The 22,159-nt window shown below is 37.4% G+C and overlaps 1 protein-coding gene across 4 annotated transcripts in view; it reads left to right on the top strand.

Moving 5' to 3' along the window:
• Positions 1–22,159, top strand: part of Nbeal1 (neurobeachin like 1) — a 204,009-nt gene that overhangs the window by 8,835 nt on the left and 173,015 nt on the right. For 3 of the 4 annotated variants that reach the window (XR_005286474.1, XM_038338491.2, XM_038338490.2), the window contains exons 3-7: positions 5,513–5,604; positions 6,000–6,161; positions 10,584–10,665; positions 11,435–11,562; positions 18,477–18,559. Coding sequence is in view for 3 of the 4 variants with exons in the window: in XM_038338491.2 (XP_038194419.1) it covers positions 5,513–5,604; positions 6,000–6,161; positions 10,584–10,665; positions 11,435–11,562; positions 18,477–18,559 (547 nt within the window). In the remaining variant the exon portion in view is untranslated. Of the gene's footprint in view, positions 1–5,457; positions 5,605–5,999; positions 6,162–10,583; positions 10,666–11,434; positions 11,563–18,476; positions 18,560–22,159 lie in introns of all 4 variants that reach the window. The other variant, XM_038338492.2, reaches the window with a different exon arrangement.

Here is a 22,159-nt window from a genome sequence, read left to right as displayed (position 1 = left end):
CTGAGAAGAAAGTATATTCTTTTTTGTTTGGGTGGAATGTTCTATAGATGTCTGTTAAGTCCATCTGATTCATTACATCTTTTAGTTCTCTTATTGCTCTGTTAAGTTTCTGTCTTGTTTACCTGTCCATTGGGGAGAGTGGAGTGTGTTGAAGTCTCCTACTATTGGTGTGTGGGGTTTGATGTGTGATTTAAGCTTTAGTAATGTTTCTTTTACGTATGCGGGTACTCTTGTATTAGGCCGTAGATGTTCAGGATGGAGACTGCATCTTGATGAATTGTTTTTGTTATGAGTATAAAGTGTCCTTCTTCATGTCATCCAATTGATTTTATTTGAAATCTATTTTGTTAGATATTAGTATAGCCACACCCGCTTGTTTCTTAGGCCCATTTGAATGGAAAACCTTTTCCTAACCCTTTACTCTGAGGTAATGTCTGTATTTAAGGTTGAGGTGTGTTTGTTGTATACAGCAGAAGGTTGGATCCTGTTTTTGTATCCATTCTCTTAGCCTGGTCTTTTTATAGGTGAATTGAGTCCATTGATATTAAGTGATATTAATAATCAGTGGTGGTTATTCAGGTTTATTTTTTGATAGTAGTGTTTGTGTGTTTCTCTTTTTTGGTTACACTGATTGGGGGTTATATGTTACCTGTGTTTTTGTGGGTACAATGAACTTTCTTGAGTTGGGGTTTTCCTTCTAATACTTTCTGTGGGACTGGGTTTGTGGGTGTGTATTGTTTAATTCTGTTTTGTCATGGAATATCTTATCTTCTCCATTGATGGTGATTGAAAGCTTTGCTGGGTATAGTAGTCTGGGCTTGCACCCCGGGGTCTCTTAGTGTCTGCAGCACATCTGTCCAGGATCTTCTGACTTTCAAAGTTTCCATTGAGAAACTGGCTATAATTCTGCTAGGTCTACCTTTACATGTTACTTGACCTTTTTCCTTTGTAGCTCTTAATATTTTTTCTTTATTCTGTATGTTTCTTATTTTGATTATCATATATCAAGGTGACTTTTTGTTTTGTTTTGTTTTGTTTTGATCCAGTCTATTTGGTCATCTGTAAGCTTCTTGTATCTTTATAGGTTCTTTAGGTTGGGAAAGTTTTCTTCTATGATTTTATTGAATATATTTTCTGTGCCTTTGAGCTGTATTTCTTCTTTTTCTTCTACCCTATTATTCTTAGGTTTGTTCTTTTCATAGTGTCCCAGATTTCCTGGATATTTTGTGTTAAGAATTTTTTGGATTTAATGTTTTCTTTGGCCAATGAATCTTTTTTTTTCTATAGTATTTTCAACACCTGAGTTTGTTTATTTTATCTCTTGTATTCTGTTGGTTATACTTGTCTCTCTAGTTCCTGTTCATTTACCCAGATTTTCCATATCTAGAATTTCTTTGGTTTGTGTTTTCTTTATTACCCCTATTTCAGTCTTCAAGTCTTGAACTGTTTACTTCACCTGTTTGATTGTTTTTTCTTGGTTTTCTTAGGTTTCTTTGAATGATTTATTAATTTCTTCCAATTTTTTGTTTGTCTTTTCCTCTGTTTCTTTAAGGGAGTTTTTCATTTCCTCTTTAAAGGTCTCCATCATTTTCATAAAGTTAAATTTAAAGGCATTTTCTTCTTCTGGGTTAGGATGATCAAGTCTTCCTGTTTTGTTTTTGCTTGGTTCTGGTGTTATATTGTTTTTTAGGTTGTTGGAGGAGTTCTTGCATTGGTGCCTACCCAAATGAGGCCTGCAGTGTCTTTGCGTCTTGGTCCATCTTTGGAGTGTTGGGGAGTTTTTTGTTTGTTTGTTTGCTCTGTACTGTCAGTGTCTCTCTCAGGAAGCCTCTGAGGTCTCTCTAAGCCTGCTCTCTTGGCCTTCTCTCCTTGTTTGCTCTCTTGGTCCTCTCATTTGGCCCCTCAGTATTATAGCAAGCTCTTAGATCATAGGCAGGGTGGGGCTAGTAGCTTAGAGGGTCTGGTAGATGGAATTGGTTTTGGGGAGCCTATCTGCAGGACATTCTTCTGGTTGGCTAGAAAAGCCGAGTGATTTGGGGAAGGGGCCCCGGGCTTTTGTCCCACTGTGGAGGCCCTAGAGAGTGGGGTCTCCTGCTGCGTGGCTGTAGATGGAGCAGCAGGCTGTGTCCCACCACCCGGCTGGCTTTACCCAAACTAATTACACGGAAACTGTATTCTTTTAAACACTGCCTTGACCCATTCGTTTCAGCCTCTTATTGGCTAATTTCTCACATCTTGCTTTAACCCATATTTAGTAATCCGTGTAGCACCACAAGGTGGATCGCTTCTCAGGAGAGATCTTAACCTGCGTCCATCTCGGAGAGGAGAGGCATGGCGACTGCATATGGAGACTGCCTGAAGCATCTCCCTCACTGCCTTCTACCCAGCATTCTGTTCTGTCTACTCCGCCTACCTAATTTTCTGTTCTCTTAAAGGGCCAAGGCAGTTTTTTTATTAATAAAAGTAACACATAGACACTCCTCCATCACGTGGCTGTTCACTCACCTCTTAAGTCCCCTTAGTATTGGAGTAAGCTGTGTTTCAGAGTGCAATAGAGGTTGCAGGAGGATAGGTGTGTTTGTCTCGTTTTCATTCTAGTTGGTAAAAATTATCACAAAGTGATAGAGGGGCAACATTTTGAAAATGTGCCATAAAATAGGTTGAAAATCAGTACTCATTAATTATTATGTTTTTTTAGACAGTGTCATTTATCCTAGGCTCGTGTAGAACTCTTTTTTTTTTTAAAAAAAAAGTTAAATTTATTTATGTGTGAATGTTTTGGCTACTTTTATATATATGTACCACTTGTGTACTTGGTGCTATGGAGGTCAGAAGAGGCATTGGATTCCTTGGAAATGAAATTTGTGATTGTGACCCATCATTTAGATGCTGGGGACAGATCTATGATCCTCTGCTGTAGCAACAAATGCTCTAGCCCAGCCAGGGCTTTTGATATTCCTGTCTTATCCTCTCTAGTACTGATGCTATAGGAATGTTTGATTTTTTTTCTGTTATTGTTGATATTCAGATTACATTGAAAAATTAAGTGGAGCTTATAGAAATGGATCCAAAATTTAGTGCTGATTCTGCTTTTGATCTTAAGGACCTCAAATTTGCTCATCTAGTTTCTTTATATTTCTATTTTCTCATCTGTCAAATTGTAAAATTAAAGTAACTTTTATTTATCTCTCAAAGTTGTTGAGGAAAAATAAATTTGTTTTATTGACATTTACATTAAAAGTAAGAAAATGTTATTAGTATTTTGTATCATAATTTCTGTTGGTCTTTTTTTTTTTTTTTTTTTTGGTTTTTCGAGACAGGGTTTCTCTGTGGCTTTGGAGCCTGTCCTGGAACTAGCTCTTGTAGACCAGGCTGGTCTCGAACTCACAGAAATCCACCTGCCTCTGCCTCCCGAGTGCTGGGATTAAAGGTGTGTGCCACCACTGCCTGGTGTCATTTTATCTTTTTATTCAATTTTTATGTTGTTGTTGTTTTGTTTGTTTGTTTTTATTTTTGTTTCTTGAGATGGGGACTCACACTGTAGCTCTTGCTTGCCTGGAACTAAGTATTAGATCACACAGTCCTCTAGCCTTTGCCTCCTCAATGCTGGGATATAAGTCTAGGTGATATTGAGTTGACGTAGCAGTCTTGAAATACTCACTACATTTGTGTGTTGTGTTAGTAAATGTACAAATAGGGAGGTAAGACCATGCTGTGGTGTTTCAGTAACTTAATCATGAGAGTGACTAAGAGGTAACCCTCTGCTCTGTTGGAAAACTGGTAAGGAGAGCTCCGAGTGATTATATTTTTATTGTTCTATACTGAGGAGAAATAATACAATCACTACTGTTTCTGATTTTGGGCTCCTTATTATGACCCTTAACAGCAAAGTCGTTCATCTACAAATTCTTTCAAGCTGTACGAGATACTATTCTTTTGTATGCTAACATTTTTATAGCCTTGACTTGATGGTTCCTGACTGAACCCATCCTTTTCTTTTTTTAACCTACTAATTCTCTATCCCTGCTGGCATGCATGGTTCACAGCCAGTCTGGTGTAGTAGAATGGGCACCTGTTGCAGTCATGTATCTTTGCAGCACTACAGTTTTTAGTTTATGACTTTGGACAAGTTATACATTCTTTTGTAATCTCTCAAATTAGGAAAACCAAACCCTTTCTGGATAGTGTAAGGTATAAATAAGAAAATGGGTTAAGGCCAGGCAGTGGTGGCACACGCCTTTAATCCCAGCATTTAGAGGCAGAGACAGGTGGATCACTGTGAGTTTGAGGCCAGCCTGGTCTACAAAGCAAGTTCCAGGACAGGCTCCAAAGCTACAGAGAAACCCAGTCTTAAAAAGCAAAGCAAAACAAAACAAAACAAAAAACCAAACAACAACAACAACAACAGAAAGATACAGGTTAAAAAATGCCTGCTGTTCCAGGCATTTTCCAGTAAATAGAAAATACCTTTTAGTTTTTCAAGACAGGTTTTCTCTATAGCTTTGGGGCCTTTCTTGGAACTTGCTCTGTAGACCAGGCTGACCTCAAACTCACAAAACCATCTGCCTCTGTGTTCTGAGTGCTGGGATTATAGGCATGCAGCACCACCGCCCAGTGAAGATACTTCTATGCTTCTTAAATGAAACAGTACCTTTCTTCTTTGTGATTATTCAGTTTCCTAGGAGAATTCTGTGCTTTCCCCACACTTGGTAGTACTGACCTTTGGAGTCAGAATAAGGGCTTAAAATGTAGATCAGTACTAGAGTATTGGTGTAGAATTTGAACCAGATACTAGAGAGTTGCTAAATAAAATATGAAGAGAAATGCATTAATTTTTTACTGTGTGTGTGTGTGTGTGTGTGTGTGTGACTGTTTTGTGCCTAACTTTTACTAAGAAGTAATCCTCTGCTTATTTTTCTTTTAAAGAAACTAATAAGGAGAACCCTGGGTACTTGTATTTTTGGAGTTCTAGCCCTAGTGGGTAAATAAATGAATAAATAGACAAATAACATTATCATTTGAAACATAAAAGCAAGTAATAAGTATTAGAAAATTTCTCATGGTACTATTCTTTGTCTAAAATATCTCTATCTTCTGATTTCTCTTGTGAAGTTGTAGATAGTGCTAATTTATAAGATGATTTTGAGCCAGTATAGTAATAGAAAAACAAATCCTGAAAGATCAGCAATTGCTATATATTCTGGGAACATTCTTTGAGATTCTGGATTATAGCATAATGCTTTTATTTGAGGGAAACAAGTAACTTTGCTAGTGATCCCTTTGCCTTAAATCAATGCTTAAGCTACGATGTTTAATGATTAAGTGTCTGTACTCCTAAATTACATGTTGAAATTTGACTGCCATAAAGAAATGTTGAAGAGACAAAGGGGAGGGGGTGCTCAGCTTGCAGATGTGATCCTGTGAATGGCTATTTTTCCCACTTAGGTGATTACCTAGGTGCGAAAGCATTGCTTTTCTGACAGATAATATTGTGATGATCTTCTAATTTCAGAAAGATCCAGATTACCTGAGACTGTGGTTGGACAATTTTGTTTTAAGTTATGAACAATTTTTAGATGTTGACTTTGAAAAGCTTCCTACCAGGTATGTAGAAACACTGGTGTATTACCATTGGGTGAGATTATTAATTTTTGGCAAAAGAATTTTATTAATGTAAGACCAGCAGCTGTGCCAACAGCTTGATACTACTGCATGACCATGTTCTCATGACAGATACTGCACAGTGATCATAGCAGTCTTCCTGGGCTCTTAGAAACCTCTTTGCTTTGGTGAGCTACTATCCTCTCAGTGGTCTGACACTAGCTACTCAGTTCAGCCCCAGATTTCACACGTGCGAGAGAGAGTCCTCCACAAGACTGATTTTACTTCAGGTGGAAGCTGCAAATCTTGACAGTCAGCCACTCTTGAAATTTTGTTATTGTATTTAATTAATTATCTGTCTTAAGTTTCAACACTGTCTCCTTGCCCTTATCTGACAGGGTAGATGATATGCCTCCAGGAATATCTTTGCTTCCTGATAATATTCTTCAGGTTCTGAGGATCCAGCTGTTACATTGTGTTCAGAAAACAGCAGATGGGTTAGAGGAACAGCAACAAGCATTGTCAATTTTGCTCGTCAAATTCTTTATTATTCTTTGCAGGTATGTGGTATAAAAAAGTAAAAATTTTAGCATAATTATTACAAAACTATAATAATACTTGTTAGTGATACTTGTTTGTATAATTCTTTAATGGTACCACTGTTTGTTTGTTTATTTAACTATATTGAAGGATATCTTGGTTGCTTCTAGTTTGGGACTGTTATTTATAAAACTGTTATAAATATTTGTGTCCAGGCTTTATATGGATAATTTTCAACCCATGTAGAAAATACCTAGGAACAATAATGCTATATCACATGGTTATAACATTATCAGTGAATGAGGATTCCTGTTGTTCCCCATTTTCCAGTTTTTATTTCGTGTTCATTGGTGTTTTTGCCTACATGCATGTCTGAGGGTGGCTTACCAGCAAGGTGAGGCACATCTGTCTCCTGTGGGTGGATATCTCTTTCAGCCTGGTTTACTCTGTTAAGCCATTGGCCAAAAACAGCTTCTTTATTAACCAATGGCAATAAAACATATTCACAGCATGCATCAACTACCTTTTTCTGTCTAAATAAAAAGGAAGGATTTAACGCTAACATAGTAAAATTACATATAATAAAACAGGTTTCAAGCAAGAATTACAAGTACAATATATCTACTTTATCTTTTATCATAACTAAGGAAAACTAATTATAACTATTTTTTCAAATAATACAGTATCTGTGTGATTATTTCGGGGCTGAGCAGCCAGGAAATAAACGAGCAGCTTCCACCAATAGTCATTCTTTTAGCTTTTAGCTATTGCAATAGGTGTCTAGTATTTTATTTTTGTTCTTTAATGATATAAAATATCTAACATCTTTTTTGAGACTATTCATAATGTTTTTTGGTGAAGTACCTACAAAAGTCTTGCCAAATTTTAAAATCGGATTGTGTTCTTATTTTGATAGGTCTGTAAATATTTTGATATACAGGTTTTTTTCAGATGATTGGTACCATGTTTTTTTTTTTTTCATTGTCTGGAAGTTGTCTTTTTATTCTCTTAATACTGAGGCACAGAAGTTTTTAATTTTAGGGAGTCTCTTTTCCCCCCTCCAGTGGATTATGCTTTTAGGTTTTTTTTTTTTTTATCTGCACAGTCGTCAGTCTAAGAGACCTTAGATTTTCCTTCTGAAGTCTCTAAAAATATTGCTGTATTTTGGGGCTCTTCCAAAGGACCAGGTTCTGTTCACTTGTATCCACAGCACACAGCCATCTGTCACTCCAGTTGCAGGGGTTGTGATGCCTTCTTCTGACCTCCGAGGGCACTGGACAACAGTGGTACCCAGACATCCACGCAGGCAAAACACCTATACACATAAAAGGAAAAATCAAAACAAAACACAGTGCTACTGTAATTCATTTCACTTATCTCTATGCTATAACTACTCATATATGTTTGGTGTTGTATTGAATAAACTATTATGTTGGATCTGAAGGAAAGATTGTTACACAGAGAAACCCTGTCTCAAAAACAAACAAACAAACAAAAATTTCAGCTCATTTGGATTTTTTCTAATTGTGAACATGACAGTGATGACTTTCAATTTGCATCAGAAACTGAAAGTCCTTCTTTATTTAGATTCATTTGTTTTATTTTGTTTGGGAGAATGGGAGGCAGAGGGGAAGGAGAAAACGAATGAAAAGAGAGTAGTTCTGAGAATAAAAGAATGCATGAGAGTGGGATTAAACAGAAGCATAGGGGGCACTAGAGCTGTAGTCCCCACGCTGGCAGTTATGTTTGGTCGTTTTATCAGTTGATGGGTTCATGTTATTAATACGTTAGTGTTCTTTTACTGCTTTGCCTGTGCCTCAGAGGCACAGCCTTAAAGGCTACTGCGGTTACCTACCAGATGGGCTGTCCCTACTAAACATAAAGAAGTGTTCTCGCTATTTGTAGGACTGTAATGGTAACAAAGAACAGTTCAATAAAAATTTACCTATAGGTCCATTTCCCCTGGACTTTTCTCTTTTCCCAGCACTAATTCTCATATAACTTTTGAAGTTGGGCGTTTTAATCCCAGCACTCGAGAGGTAGAGGCAGGTGGATCTCTGTGAATTCAAGGTCAGCCTTGTTCCTGGACAACTAGGGTTCTGTTACACAGAGAAACCCTGTCTCAAAAAACCAAAAAAAAAAAAAAAAATAAGTTGGGCAGTAGCTCAGCCTGTTAAGCGCACGGCGGTGTGGTGCACGAGGTCCCGAGTTCGAGTCTCGGGTCTGGGTGGTTCTGTATCCCGCTTTGTGTTGCATATAGCCGGGCGGTGGTGGCGCATGCCTTTAATCCCAGCACTCGGGAGGCAGAGGCAGGTGGATCTCTGAGTTCGAGGCCAGTCTGGTCTACAAGAGCTAGTTCCAGGACAGGCTCTAGAAACTACAGGGAAACCCTGTCTCGAAAAACAAAAAACAAAAAGTCATTAAAAAATATTTGTAAATTTTATTACATCTACTGAGAGATAATTCACAGGTCATGCATTGACCCACTTAATAATGTCATTCATTTTTTTAAACAAAAAATTGTACTTTTGCTACAGTCAGTTTTAGAATTTATTAATCAGTTCATAAAGACATTCAGTTTTAGCCGGGCGGTGGTGGCGCACGCCTTTAATCCCAGCACTCGGGAGGCAGAGGCAGGCAGATCTCTGTGAGTTCGAGACCAGCCTGGTCTACAAGAGCTAGTTCCAGGACAGGCTCCAAAGCAACAGAGAAACCCTGTCTCGAAAAAACAAACAAACAAACAAAAAACAAAAAAAAGACATTCAGTTTTGTTTTGATTATAGTATATTTGGTGTGTGTGCGTGTGTGTGTGTGTGTGTGTGTGTGTGTGTGTGTGTGAAAGAGAGAGAGAGAGGGAGAGAGAGAGAGAGGGAGAGGGAGAGGGAGAGGGAGAGAGAGAGAGAAAGTTTGGAAGAGTTGGTTGTCTCCTGGTGTTGCTGGGATTTAATTCAGGTTGTCAGGCTTGGTGGCAGATGCCTTTACCCTTTGTGCCATCTTTCCAGCCCCAATGAGGCTGAAATTTTAATCTCTTAAGAAACTGCCAAACTGTTTTCCAGAGTAGCTATTAGAATTTAAAATCCTACCAGCTTAAAGGTTTCAGTTTCTGTATATCCGGTCTTCTGCTCTTGTCTTTCCAGTGAATCTGGAAGTCGTTTTCATGACTGATAATGTTGAACATTTTTCATGCTACATATTATTTATATGTAGTACATTGTGGGCTACACACAGACTTTAAAATTTAAAACAATGTGTATGTGTGTATGTACATGTGGGAGGTGCTTACGAAGGCTAGCGGACGTCAGATCACCTTGATCTGGAGTTACAGATGGTTGTGAACCAGCTGATTCTATGAAAAAGCAGTATGTATTCATAACCACTGAACCATCTCTGGTCCCTACATAGAGAATTTTAACTATTCCTACATTAGAGAAACCGCTCAGGTGTCATAGTTTAATTTTTTAAGGTGTGAAGTCTCAAAAAAACAAAAGGTGTTAACTTTTCCTGTTCTGTGAACATCTATAGATCACAGTGTCTCAGAACAGAAAACTTTATTAGTTTATTGCAAAACTTTTAACAGTAATGTCAAGAAAATATTTAGGTCTCATAAATTAGCTAAGTATGTGTCACAACTAAAGTCCTTAAGGACTCTCTACTTTAAACAGAATGTAATGCTATGTCCTCTTAGAATATTTAAAGATGGGGGGGTCTGGAGAGATGGCTCAGTGGTTAAGAGCATTGCCTGCTCTTCCAAAGGTCCTGAGTTCAATTCCCAGCAACCACATGGTGGCTCACAGCCATCTGTAATGAGATCTGGTGCCCTCTTCTGGTCTGCCTGTATAAATAATAAATAAATAAATATTTTTAAAAAAAGATTTTTTTTTTTTTTTTTTTTTGGTTTTTCGAGACAGGGTTTCTCTGCGGCTTTGGAGCCTGTCCTGGAACTAGCTCTTGTAGACCAGGCTGTGACGTCGTGAGTTCGAAAAAAGAATATTTAAAGATGGCAATACCCCTTGTGTTGTGGGACTTCTGATACAGTTTACAAAATAGGACAAAAGTCAAAAAATAAGGGAGCTAAAATTCCGAAAGTAGAGTAAAATAAGTAATGGTACATACTTGAATAATGGCAGTGCTCTATGCATTATTTTCTTTTTTTTTCTTTTTTCTTTTTTTGGTTTTTCGAGACAGGGTTTCTCTGCAGCTTTTTTAGAGCCTGTCCTGGAACTAGCTCTTGTAGACCAGGCTGGCCTCGAACTCACAAAGATCCACCTGCCTCTGCCTCCCGAGTGCTGGGATTAAAGGCGTGCGCCACCACCACCCGGCCATTATTTTCTTTTTTAATATCATTAATATTTTATTTGCCAGTATCTGTTCTCAGGATCCATGCTGAATACACTAGCAATATATTGCTCATATATAATGAATGTTATTCTTTTATCTCCTAGGAATTTATCAAATGTAGAAGAAATTGGGACTTGCTCCTATATTAATCACGTTATTACCATGACAACATTGTATATTCAGCAAGTAGGTGTGAATACATTCCTTTTGTTGTTTTATTGAAACTAACTAGGTTTTACTTTTTTTGTTTTTTTTAATATTGTTATTAACCTTGCTAAATGTTTTCAAAGAAGGTAGTAATTGAAAAGACAATCTTTTATAAATCTTGTATTTTATTTTTTAAAAATGATTTATTCATTTTTATTTCATGTATATTAGCTTGCCTGTATAAGTGTGTTGGAGCTCTTAGAACTGGAGTTCGAAACAGTTGTGAGCTGCCATGTGGGTGCTGAGAATTGAACCTGGCTCCTCTGGAAGAGCAGCCAGTGCTGTTAACCACTGAGTAATCTCTCTAGCCCCAAATCCTTCATTTTCTAAAAGTAGACTAGCTATTTATATTTTTTGTTTGTTTGTTGATTGGTTGGTTTTGTTTTTTTTTGAGACAGGCAAATTCTCTGTGTATCCTTGGCTGTCCTGGAACTCAATTTGTAGACCAGGCTGGCCTCGAACTCACAGAGATCCACCTACCTCTGTCTCCTACTCCCGAGTGCTGAGATTAAAGGCAGCGTTGCCCAACACTTTATTTTAATTTAGATTTTTTTTATAGTTTTTAAAAATGTCACAATTCAAACTTATTCTAGGAAGAATATAAGATCTGAGAGAATGTTTCTAATCCATATAATTAAATGACTCATAAGGAATCAAAAGCAAAGTTAGGCTTCTGTAAATAAAAATAACTTATTGAAAGCTGATAATTGAAACATGCCCTTAATTTTATGTTTAATTTTATTCTCAGTTAAAAAGCAAAAAAAAGGAAAAGGAAATGGCTGATCAGACATCTATTGAAGAATTTGTGATCCATGCATTGGCATTCTGTGAAAGTTTATATGATCCATATAGAAATTGGAGACATAGAATTTCAGGGTATGTCTTATAAATGATACTGTTGAGATTGAGTCCTACTTTGTAACTTGTCTGGCTTATAACTTGTTAAATAGATCAGGCTGGGGAGAGCCATCTGCCTCTGGAGTGCTAAGATTAAAGGCCTGCACCACCAATGTGACCATAATGTTAAAGCCTCAGTATTGGCCTGAGGAGGTGGCTCAGTGAGCTTATGAGCAACATATGCTTGAAGACCTGCATTCATGTAAAGCTTGATGTGAGAGCATAAATATCTATAATCATGGTGTTCTTATGAAGAAATTGGAAATGGAGACAAGAAAAACCCTGGAGGTTCACAGGCATGCTAACCTGGCTCATGCAATAGAAATCCAACAGAGACATTGTCTCAAAAAAAAAAAAAAAATGGAAAAGGACAGAATTGATGCCTGAGATTGTCCTTTGTTCTTCATGCATACACTGTGTGCCTCTTCACACATGCTTGCACACGTCCATTGTACACACAAGAGTAGTATTGGTGGATCCTGAGGTAGGTTGATTCCCAGTTTTCTGAGAAACCGCCATTACTGATTTCCAAAGGGGTTAAACAAGTTTGCATTCCCACTAACAATGGATGAGTGTTCCCCTTATTCCACATCCTCTCCATCATAAGCTATCATTGGTGTTTTTGATCTTAGCCATTCTGACAGGTGTAAGATGGTATCTCAAGAGTTGTTTTAATTTGCATTTCCTTGTTAGCTAAGGAAGTTGAACATTTCCTTAAGTATCTTTTGGCCATTTGAGATTCTTCTGTTAAGAATTCTGTTTAGTTTAGTACCCAAATTTTAATTGAGTTATTTAGAATTTTAATGTCTAATTTCTTGAGTTCTTTATATATTTTGGAGATCAGTCCTTTGTCTGTTGTTGGGTTGATGAAGTTATTTTCCCATTCCCTTTTTGTCTTATTGACTGTGTCCTTTGCTTTACTGAAGCTTCTCAGTTTCAGGCAGTCCCATTTATTTATTGTTGTTCTCAGTGTCTATGCTAATGGTGTTATATTTAGGAAGTAGTCTCCTGTGCCCATGCATTGAAGGCTACTTCTTACTTTCTCTTCTGTCAGGTTCAGTGTGGTCAGATTTATATCAAGGTCTTTAATCTATTTGGACTTGAGTTTTGTGCATGGGGATAGATATGGATCTACTTTCATTCTTCTACATGTTGACATCCAGTTATGCCAGCACCATTTGTTGAAGATACTTTCTTTTTTCCATTGTATTATTTTAGCTTCTTTGTCAAAAGATCAGGTGTTCATAGGTGTGTGGATTAACATCTGGGTCTTCAATTCAACTCCATTGGTTAACATCTCTGTTTTTATGCCAATACCAAGCTGTTTTCAATACTGTAGCTCTGTAATAGAGCTTGATGTCAGGGATGGTGATGCCTCTGGAAGTTCCTCTATTGTACATGATTGTTTTGGCTATCCTGGGTTTTTTGGTATTCCATATGAACTTGATTGTTGCTCTTTCAAGGTCTCTGAAGAATTGTGTTGGGATTTTCATGTGGATTTCATTGAATCTATAGATTGCTTTTGGTAGGATTGCCATTTTTACTATGTTGATGCTTCCTATTCAATAGCATGGGAGTTCTTTTCCTTTTCTAGTATCTTCTTCAATTTATTTTTTCAAAGACTTAAAGTTCTTGTCAAATAGGTCTCTCACTTCTTTGGTTAGTGTTACCCCAAGATATGTTATGTGTTTGTGGCTATTGTGAAAGGTGATGTTTCTCTGATTTTCCCCTCAGCTTCTTTATCATTTTTATATGGGAGGGCTACTGATTTTTTTTTTTTTTTTTTTGGAGTTGTGTCCTGCCACATCCTGAAGGTATTTATCAGCTGTAGGAGTTCTCTGGTAGAGTTTTTGGGGTCTCTTATGTATACTATCGTTTCATCTGCAAATAACAAAGTTTGATTTCTTCCTTTCCAATCTGAATCCCTTTGATCGCCTTTTGTTGTCTTATGTTGAAGAGATGCAGAGAGAGTGGACAGCCTTGTCTAGTTCCTGATTTTAGTGGGATCGCTTTGAGTTTCTCTCCATTTAATTTGATGTTGACTGTCACTTGCTGTATATTGCTTTTATTATATTTAGATATGTTCTTGTATCCGTGATCTCTCCAAGACCTTTATCATGAAGGGGTGTTGGATTTTGTCAAATGCTTTTTCAGCACCTAATGAAACGATCATGTTTTTTTTCTTTCAGTTTATTTATTTGATGGATTACATTGATAGGTTTTTGTCTATATAACCCCTAATCTCTGGGATGAAGCTGACTTGATCATGGTGGATGATTTTTTTGATGTGTTGTTGGATTCGGCTTGCCAGTATTTTATTAAGTATTTTTGCATTCATGTTCATGAGTGAGTTTGGTCTGTGATTCTCTTTCTTGGTTGAGTCTCTGTGTAGTTTTGGTATCATGGTAACTGTATCCTAATAAAAAGAGTTTAGCAATGTTCCTTCTGTTTCTATTATGTGGAACCCTTTGAGGAGTATAGGTATTAGCTCTTCTTGGAAGTTGTGATAGAATTCTGCACTATAACCATCCAGTCCTTTGTTTTTTGTTTTTTGTTCTTTTTGGTTGGGAGGGTTTTGATGACAGCTTGTATTTCCCTGCAGTTATAAGTCTATTTAAATTGCTCACCTGGTCTTGATTTAATTTTGTTATATGGTATCTATCTAAAAAATTGTCCATTTCTTTTACTTTTTTCAATTATGTGGAGTATAGATTTTCTATGTATGACCTAATGATTCTCTGTATTTCCTCAGTGTCTGTTGTATGTCCCCCTTTTCATTTCTGATTTTGTTAATTTGGATGTTCTCTCTCTTCCTTTTTCTCTTCCTTTTGATTAGTTTGGATAAGGGTTTGTCAGTCTTGTTGATTTTCTCAAAGAGACACCTTTTTGTTTTTTTATTGTTTGTTTCTATTTTTGTTGATTTCAGCCCTCAATTTGATTATTTGCTGTCTTCTACTCCTCCTGGGTGAGTCTGCTTCTTTTTGTTCTAGAGCTTTCAGGTGTGCTCTCAAGTCAAAAATGTGACTTTCTCCAGTTTCTTTATGTGGGCACTTAGTGCTGTGAACTTCCCTCGTAGCACTGCTTTCATAGTGTCTCCCATAGGTTTGGATACGTTGTGCCTTCATTTTTGTTGAATTCTAGGAAGTTTTTAATTTCTTTCTTTATTCATTGACCCAGGGGTGATTCAGTAGTCCACTGTTCAATTTTCATGAGTTTGTAGGCTTTCTGAGAGTAGTATTGTTACTAAATTCTAACTTTTATCCGATAAAAAAGGGGTTACTCCAATTTTTTTGTATCTGTGGAGGTTTGCTTTGTTACCGAGTATGTGATCAATTTTAGAGAATGTTTCATGAGGTGCTGAGAAGAAAGTATATTCTTTTTTGTTTGGGTGGAATGTTCTATAGATGTCTGTTAAGTCCATCTGATTCATTACATCTTTTAGTTCTCTTATTGCTCTGTTAAGTTTCTGTCTTGTTGACCTGTCCATTGGGGAGAGTGGAGTGTGTTGAAGTCTCCTACTATTGGTGTGTGGGGTTTGATGTGCGATTTAAGCTTTAGTAATGTTTCTTTTACGTATGCGGGTACTCTTGTATTAGGCCGTAGATGTTCAGGATGGAGACTGCATCTTGATGAATTGTTTTTGTTATGAGTATAAAGTGTCCTTCATGTCATCCAATTGATTTTATTTGAAATCTATTTTGTTAGATATTAGTATAGCCACACCCGCTTGTTTCTTAGGCCCATTTGAATGGAAAACCTTTTCCTAACCCTTTACTCTGAGGTAATGTCTGTATTTAAGGTTGAGGTGTGTTTGTTGTATACAGCAGAAGGTTGGATCCTGTTTTTGTATCCATTCTCTTAGCCTGTGTCTTTTTATAGGTGAATTGAGTCCATTGATATTGAGTGGTATTAAGAACCAGTGGTTGTTAATTTTGGATATTTTTCAGTAGTGGCGTTTGGTTTCCCTTCATTGGGTTATATTGGTGGGGATTATCAGATACCTGTGTTTTTGTGGGTGCAGTTAGCTTCCTTGGGTTGGGGTTTTCCTTCTCATACTTTCTGTAATGCTGGGTTTGTTGATATGTATTGTTTAAATCTATTTTCGTCCTGGAATATCTTGTTTTCTTTATTGATGGTGAATGAAAGCTTTGCTGGATGTAAAATTCTGGGCTTGCATCCTTGGTCTCGTTAATGTCTGCAGCACATCTATCCTGGACCTCTGGCTTTCATGGTTCCCTTGAGAAGTTGGGTGTAATTCTGATATGTTTACCTTTATGTTTCTTGCCCTCTTTTCTTTTTCAGCTCTTAATATTCTTTCTTTATCCTGTATATTTTGTGTTTTTATTATATGTGGTGAGGGAACATTTTTTTTTTTTTTTGATCCAGTCTCTTTGGTGGTCTGTAAGCTTCTGGTATCTTCATAGGGATATCCTTTTTTAGGTTGGGGAAGTTTTCTTCTATGATTTTGTCGAATATATTTTCTGTGCCTTTGAGCTGTAATTCTTCTCCTTCTACTCCTATCATTCTTAGGTTTGTTCTTTTCATGGTGTCCCAGAATTTCTGAATGTTTTGTGTTAAGAATTTGTTGGATTTAATGTTTGACCAATGAGTCTATTTCCTCTATAGTATCTTCAGCACCTGAAATTCTTTCTTCTATCTCTTGTATTCTGTTGGTTTTTCTTGTCTCTGTAGTTCCTGTTCGTTTACCCAGATTTTCCAAATCCAGAATTCCCTCAGTTTGTGTTTTCTTTATCACCTGTATTTCAGTCTTCAAGTCTTGAACTGTTTCCTTCACCTGTTTGATTGTTTTTTTTTTTTTTTTGTTTGTTTTCTTGAGTACTTTGAAGTATTTATTAATTTCTTCTATTTTTTTGTTTTCTTTTTTTATTTCTTTAAGGGAGTTTTTCATTTTCTTTTTAAAGGTCTTCATTTTCATAAAGTTACCTTTAACCTTGTTTTCTTCTGCTTTTTCCTGGGTTAGGATGATCAAGTCTTCCTGTTTTGTTTTTGCTTGGTTCTGGTGTTACCATGTTGCTTTTTAGGTTGTTGGAGGAATTCTTGCATTGGTGCCTACTCATCTCTGCCTTCAAATGAGGCCTGCAGTGTCTTTGTGTCTTGGTCCAATCCTTGCAGTGGCTGTCTGCCTGTTTGGGAGTTTTTCTTGGTCTTCCCTTTACTGTCAATGTCTGACTCAGAAAGCCTCTGAGGTCTCTTTAAGCCTGCTCTCTTGGTCTTCTGTCCTGCTTTGCTCTCTTGGTGCTCTTTCTCAATCCCCTCAGTGTTGTAACAAGCTATTTGTCTCCTCATTATTATAGCAAGCTCTCAGCTCTTAGGCGGGGTGTGACTAGTCTTGGGGGTATCCATGGATGGGTTTTGGTTTTGGGGGAGCTAGCCATAGAAAATTCCTTGCTGGCAGGATAGAAAACCCAAGGGAGTTGGGGGAGGGGCTCGGGGTTTTGTCCCACTGGGGAGGACCTAGTCCTGCCATGTGGGTGTTCACTCACCTCTTAAGTCCCCTCAGTAGTGGAGCAAGCTGTGTTTCAGAATTCCACCGAAGTTGCAGGAGGATAGGTGGGTTTAGACAGCCAACATCTTAAGTATTGCTAGTTACAATAAAAAAGAAGAAAGTGACGAAACTCTTACATTGTCAATTTAATTTTTTTGGGGGGAGTCATGTTGCATGCCAGATCATTTTCATTCTGAATTCGCTGTTGGCCAGAACTGATTATGTGTCCCTTCCACAAGGGACCCAATCACCTCTGCCATAAGAGTAGGAGGACTGTGCAAATGGCAACAACTTTAATTTAATATATAAATGCTTAAAATGTATTTGTATAAATTACTAGTTACTTGTAAATGAAAAATTAATAATGTATCCTGGTCAATATTTTTCACTATAATAAAGTTGACTGGGTAACCAAAATTATGATCAGTAAGAACTTCACACATGATACCGAGAACGATGTTATTGTCTCTGTAGTAGTTTGTTGTTCAGCTATGAAGCATAGTCCAAGTCTAATTGTGAGAAAGCACCAAGCAAAGTCCAAAATAAGAACTTTCTATTAGAAAGGGGGAGAATGGTGTACACTTGTAGCCTAAAATTATATAGAATTTCTAGGTAGTTTCAGGTATTTTTCCATTCAGTGTTTTTAATCATATTAAATACACTTTTCAGGACATGATAAAAATCCCTATAATTTTAATTTTAGTTTTTAATTTTTGCCATTCCACTATTTGATAATAGTATTGGTTTTAACAGGCTTTAGTCTCCAATATTTTTATCACCTTGGCTATCTAAGCGATTTTATTTCATGTTGAACTGAAATGACTGAAATGCTCTTAGTAAAAGCCTGCATACTTTGTTTTGGCCTTGTTAAAGTTGATGGAAAATATCCATGGAAACTCCTGGAGTTTTCATTAAAAGATAATCCCTTTTTTTTTTTTTTTTTTTTTTACTGGATTTGCATCCTTAAAATGAGGGAACGTAAAGGTCTGGACTCACTGTATCTGAATTAAACCTCAGTAAAGCACAGGTCAGTCACTGGCTTCTGCGGTTTCCGAGGAATACTGTCATCGTCTTAGCTATCACTTTCTCAGGACTGCCATGCAAATTCTTCTGCAGATTGGGAATTTAAATGCTGTCTTCTTTTTAAATTTCCAGTTATTTGGAGACTTAAGTTGGCTATCACAATGCATAGTAAAAATATTCTCTAATTGATAAGCACTTAAGTGTTTCAACTTCTCTTTGAACATTGTACCATTCCTGAAGATGTTTATCCAGTATGCAAACCAAAATTAGGATGTTAAATTTGTTTTGAAATTGGTTTTTAAATTGTGCCACCTATGCTTTTTCGTGTTATAATTTGTTATTAACTTTTTTTTTTAAATGACAGACGAATCCTTAGTTCCGTGGAAAAGAGCAGACAGAAATACAAGCCAGCTTCTCTCACAGTGGAGTTCGTTCCTTTCTTTTATCGTAAGTAACACCCTACTTTACTTTGATTTTGGTCAGTTCTGATTAGTGTCTTTTTTCTTACTCTGATTTTGACCTTAATTTAGTTTGTGATTTTATAAAGTAAAGGCTACTAAAGAACAAAACCACGAGGTTAGTTAATTTGTGTTTGGTTGTGCTAATCTTGGTTTGATTAATTTTCTCCATTTAATTGATTTTAAGAGCTGATCTGTTGTTTCTGTGAGCTGACCATTTTAAAGATTGCGTATTTTAGAACTTCCCAATTTTGACTAAAACAAGAAATCTGGAGAGATATTCAGAGAATATATGTTTAACATGTACCAAACCTTCCATTTGATCCTTAAAACTAGAAAAATAGCCAGTTAGCACCCAAACCATTAAGTGATGTGCATGGCTGTATGTGTCCTGGTTCACCCTCACTGCTGTTTTTGAAGCAGGGTTCCATGTCTCCTAGCTTGACCTCAAACTTGCTGTAGCTGAGTGTGACTTGATCTCATCCTGAGTGCTGGTATTACAGGCACCTGCCACCGTACATGGCTAGTTTTCACTCTTAAGATGATTGTGCTGGAGGCTAGAGAGATAGATGACTTTGTAGTTAAGAGTGCTTGCTGCTTTTGTTGAGGACCATGGTTGGTTCCTAATTCCAGTTCCTTTTCTGACCTTTCTGGGTTCTGTGTACACATGGTGCCATATGTACATGTAGGTAAATATCTGGAAATAAAAAGATAATTCTGGGGTAGGAATGTTTGGTTCAGTGCTTGATTCTCATGCACTGGTTTTACTTCCTAACTGCATTATTTAGACATTGTAGCTAGAAGTATTCTCTGTCCCACTGTTCCCAAAGCTGCTTATGAAATAACCACTCTGAGGCTTACTATTAATTATATTCTCTTTGGCCTATTAGCTCAGGGTTCTTATTAACTAACTTACATCTTAAATTAACTGATTTCTATTGTTTCATATTTTACCATAAGGCTCATGGTTTGTTACCTCACATCTTGCTTCCTTTGTGGCTGCAGACATCTCCCTGGGTCCACCTTCTGTCTCCCTCTATTCAGTTTAGTTTTCCCACCTAACTATGTTATGCACTGCCATTGGCCAAAGCAGCTTCTTTATTAACCAATGGTAATAAAACACATTCACACATTCTACTATGCTTTGACTGCTATAACAGAATACTTGAGATTGTGACTTAAACACAGAAGTTTATTTTCTAATAGTTTTGGAGGCTTGACATTATAAGAGCCAGGTCCTAGAAGGGTTTGGTTTTTGGTGAGGTCTTTTTGTAGCCTGCTGGTAGTCTCCTTGTATTCTCAGATTTTAGGATTGATAACCTCTTCCGACAAGAGCATCAATTTTGTTGTATCAGGCAATCCCTTCTCTGATCTTAGCTAACTTTAATCTCTTCTTCAAAAGCCCAGGCTCTAGTATAGTCATGGGTGTGTGTGAGCTAAGGCATCAGTATTTGAGTTTGGGAGGGATAGTTGAGTCTGTACTATTCCATCCCCCATCCCCATTAATGTTTTATCACTTGTAAAATATGTGTATTCCAGCCTGGTAATCCAGATGTCTTAACACATTCCAATATTGGTTCTCAATAGTCTAGAATCCAAAATCTCCTCTAATTGTTAATCAGATATGAGCAAAACTCAGGCGCATTCACAGTGAGTCCACTTCCTTCTTCAGCTGTGAACCTGTGATACGTACTTCTAAAATACAATGGTGAACCCAGAATAGGATTTAGATTCTCATTGTAAAAGGGAGAAATTGGAAGAAAGGGGGTATGTGTTTCAAGCTTGTTGGGGACCAGCCCGGACAAAAATAATTTCTTATACCAGAGTGGAGGCATGGAAATGAAGACGCTATTCATACAACAGTATTTGGAGGGAGTTCATGGATCATTCATATCCTGAAAATCTCAAATCACATCCTGGAAAGTCACCATTTATTTTCCAAACAGCTTTTTTTTAAACAAAGGTAAACTGAGGGGGAAGTTCATTAGCATTCTGTTTGCTAGGTGTTGGCAGGGTGGGGGTGGGGGGGGATGACTTAGGTCACCTCCCACCTATGCCTCTTTTGTCCTGTCTACTGAAAACATCTCTGCCCCAGGCAATCTCCTAATTTACAATAGAAGGAGCAGAATGACATTAGCATACCCTGACCACTTGTTAGGATGGCATCAGGTTATTTTACTATCAAAAAGCCAGGCTACCACCTTCTTGTAGGTCCCTCAAAATTCTCAGAATTATGGGCCTGCATAATTCAGCCCCTATACAAGCTATCATAAAATCTGGAAAGATAACAAATTCCATTACTTAAAGATTCAAAATGATATTTGGTTTAGTGCTTTGCTCTTCGATTAGGAAGCTAGAGCTATGCCTTCTAGCTCTATAAGGCATTCAGTTTATTTAGTTATTTAAAATTATTGTATGTATCTATGTTTGACACGTATGTGGGCAAGCATGCTGCAGTGTGCAGTCAGAGACCAACTTAGTGGAGTTAATTCTTCCCTTCTATTTTTACATAGGCTCCAGGGATACCTATAACCCAGGTCACAGCTTTGCACAGTATAAGTCTTTACTGGCTGAGTCATGTTGCCGGCCTTAAAAAATTTTTTTATTTAGGGATTTGCATTTTTCTGCTTTCTTGAGTCACCACCTGTGTGCTTGTATTTGTGAGCACAATCCTGCCCCTGAGGCTCTGAGTAGACCCACTCTAACTGTGCTGTGGTCCTCTGAAATTGAAGAAACACAACTTGACCTTCATTCCTTCTTATATTCTCTGTTCTCTTCAGTTGAAAATGGTAATGTCTTTATTGGTATAATTCTGTCCTTATTTCCTACCTGAGCTGAAATGGCTAATTAAGTCAGGAAGTCATATTGTCACTGGAATCTTGGCCTAGATGACTTGTGATCTCCATCAATAGAGACAAGACACACAGCGTAGTTAGTATAGATTTTCCTGGGGGAGTTTGAAGGGGTTGATGGGCTTGCTTAGATTGTTTCTTCTAGGAGGGAGCAATGGTATGTCCTTACTCTTTCTCAAGAGTGTCTCCTTCTACATAAACATATTTAAAAGTTCAGAGCTGTTGGAGCCAGCTTTAGTTATCTGTTAATGTTTCTTTAGGTTCCCCAGGATGCTCCTAGAGCCAGAGATAAGAATCAGATCACATTCTTCTTACCAATAATTAAAGTCCTGCTATTCCAGACCTTTGTTTAATTGGTTTCTTAACTCAGTGTCCTCTCAGTCTGCTGATACCTAATTATCTATCTAACAACTTCTCCCCCAATACACATGAAGAGTTGAGGCCCTAAAATCATTTAGGAAAGTAGCATTGGGCTAATCTGTCTGTTTTTGGCTGAAATGGAATGTAGAAGGGTTTCAGAGTTCTACTCTTAGTGACTTTCAGGCCTCAGAGGACAACTAGGGGATCCAGAAAGGAATTAGAACTGCTGCAGGACTATTTGAGGGTGGGTTGAGTGGAAATATGAAGGAAAAGAAAAGTAAGGACTTGATTGCTTCTAAGTAGTTTGAAGAGAAGGTTTATTGTAAATAAAAAGGAGAACATAGCCAGAGGCACCTGGAAGGTCCAGAGTGAACAAA

This window comes from Arvicola amphibius, chromosome 8 (assembly GCF_903992535.2).
Source record: "Arvicola amphibius chromosome 8, mArvAmp1.2, whole genome shotgun sequence".
NCBI classification, from domain to species: Eukaryota; Metazoa; Chordata; class Mammalia; order Rodentia; family Cricetidae; genus Arvicola; species Arvicola amphibius.
The sequence above is the reverse complement of the archived record's forward strand: the minus strand, read 5'-3'. Positions and strand labels throughout refer to the sequence as shown.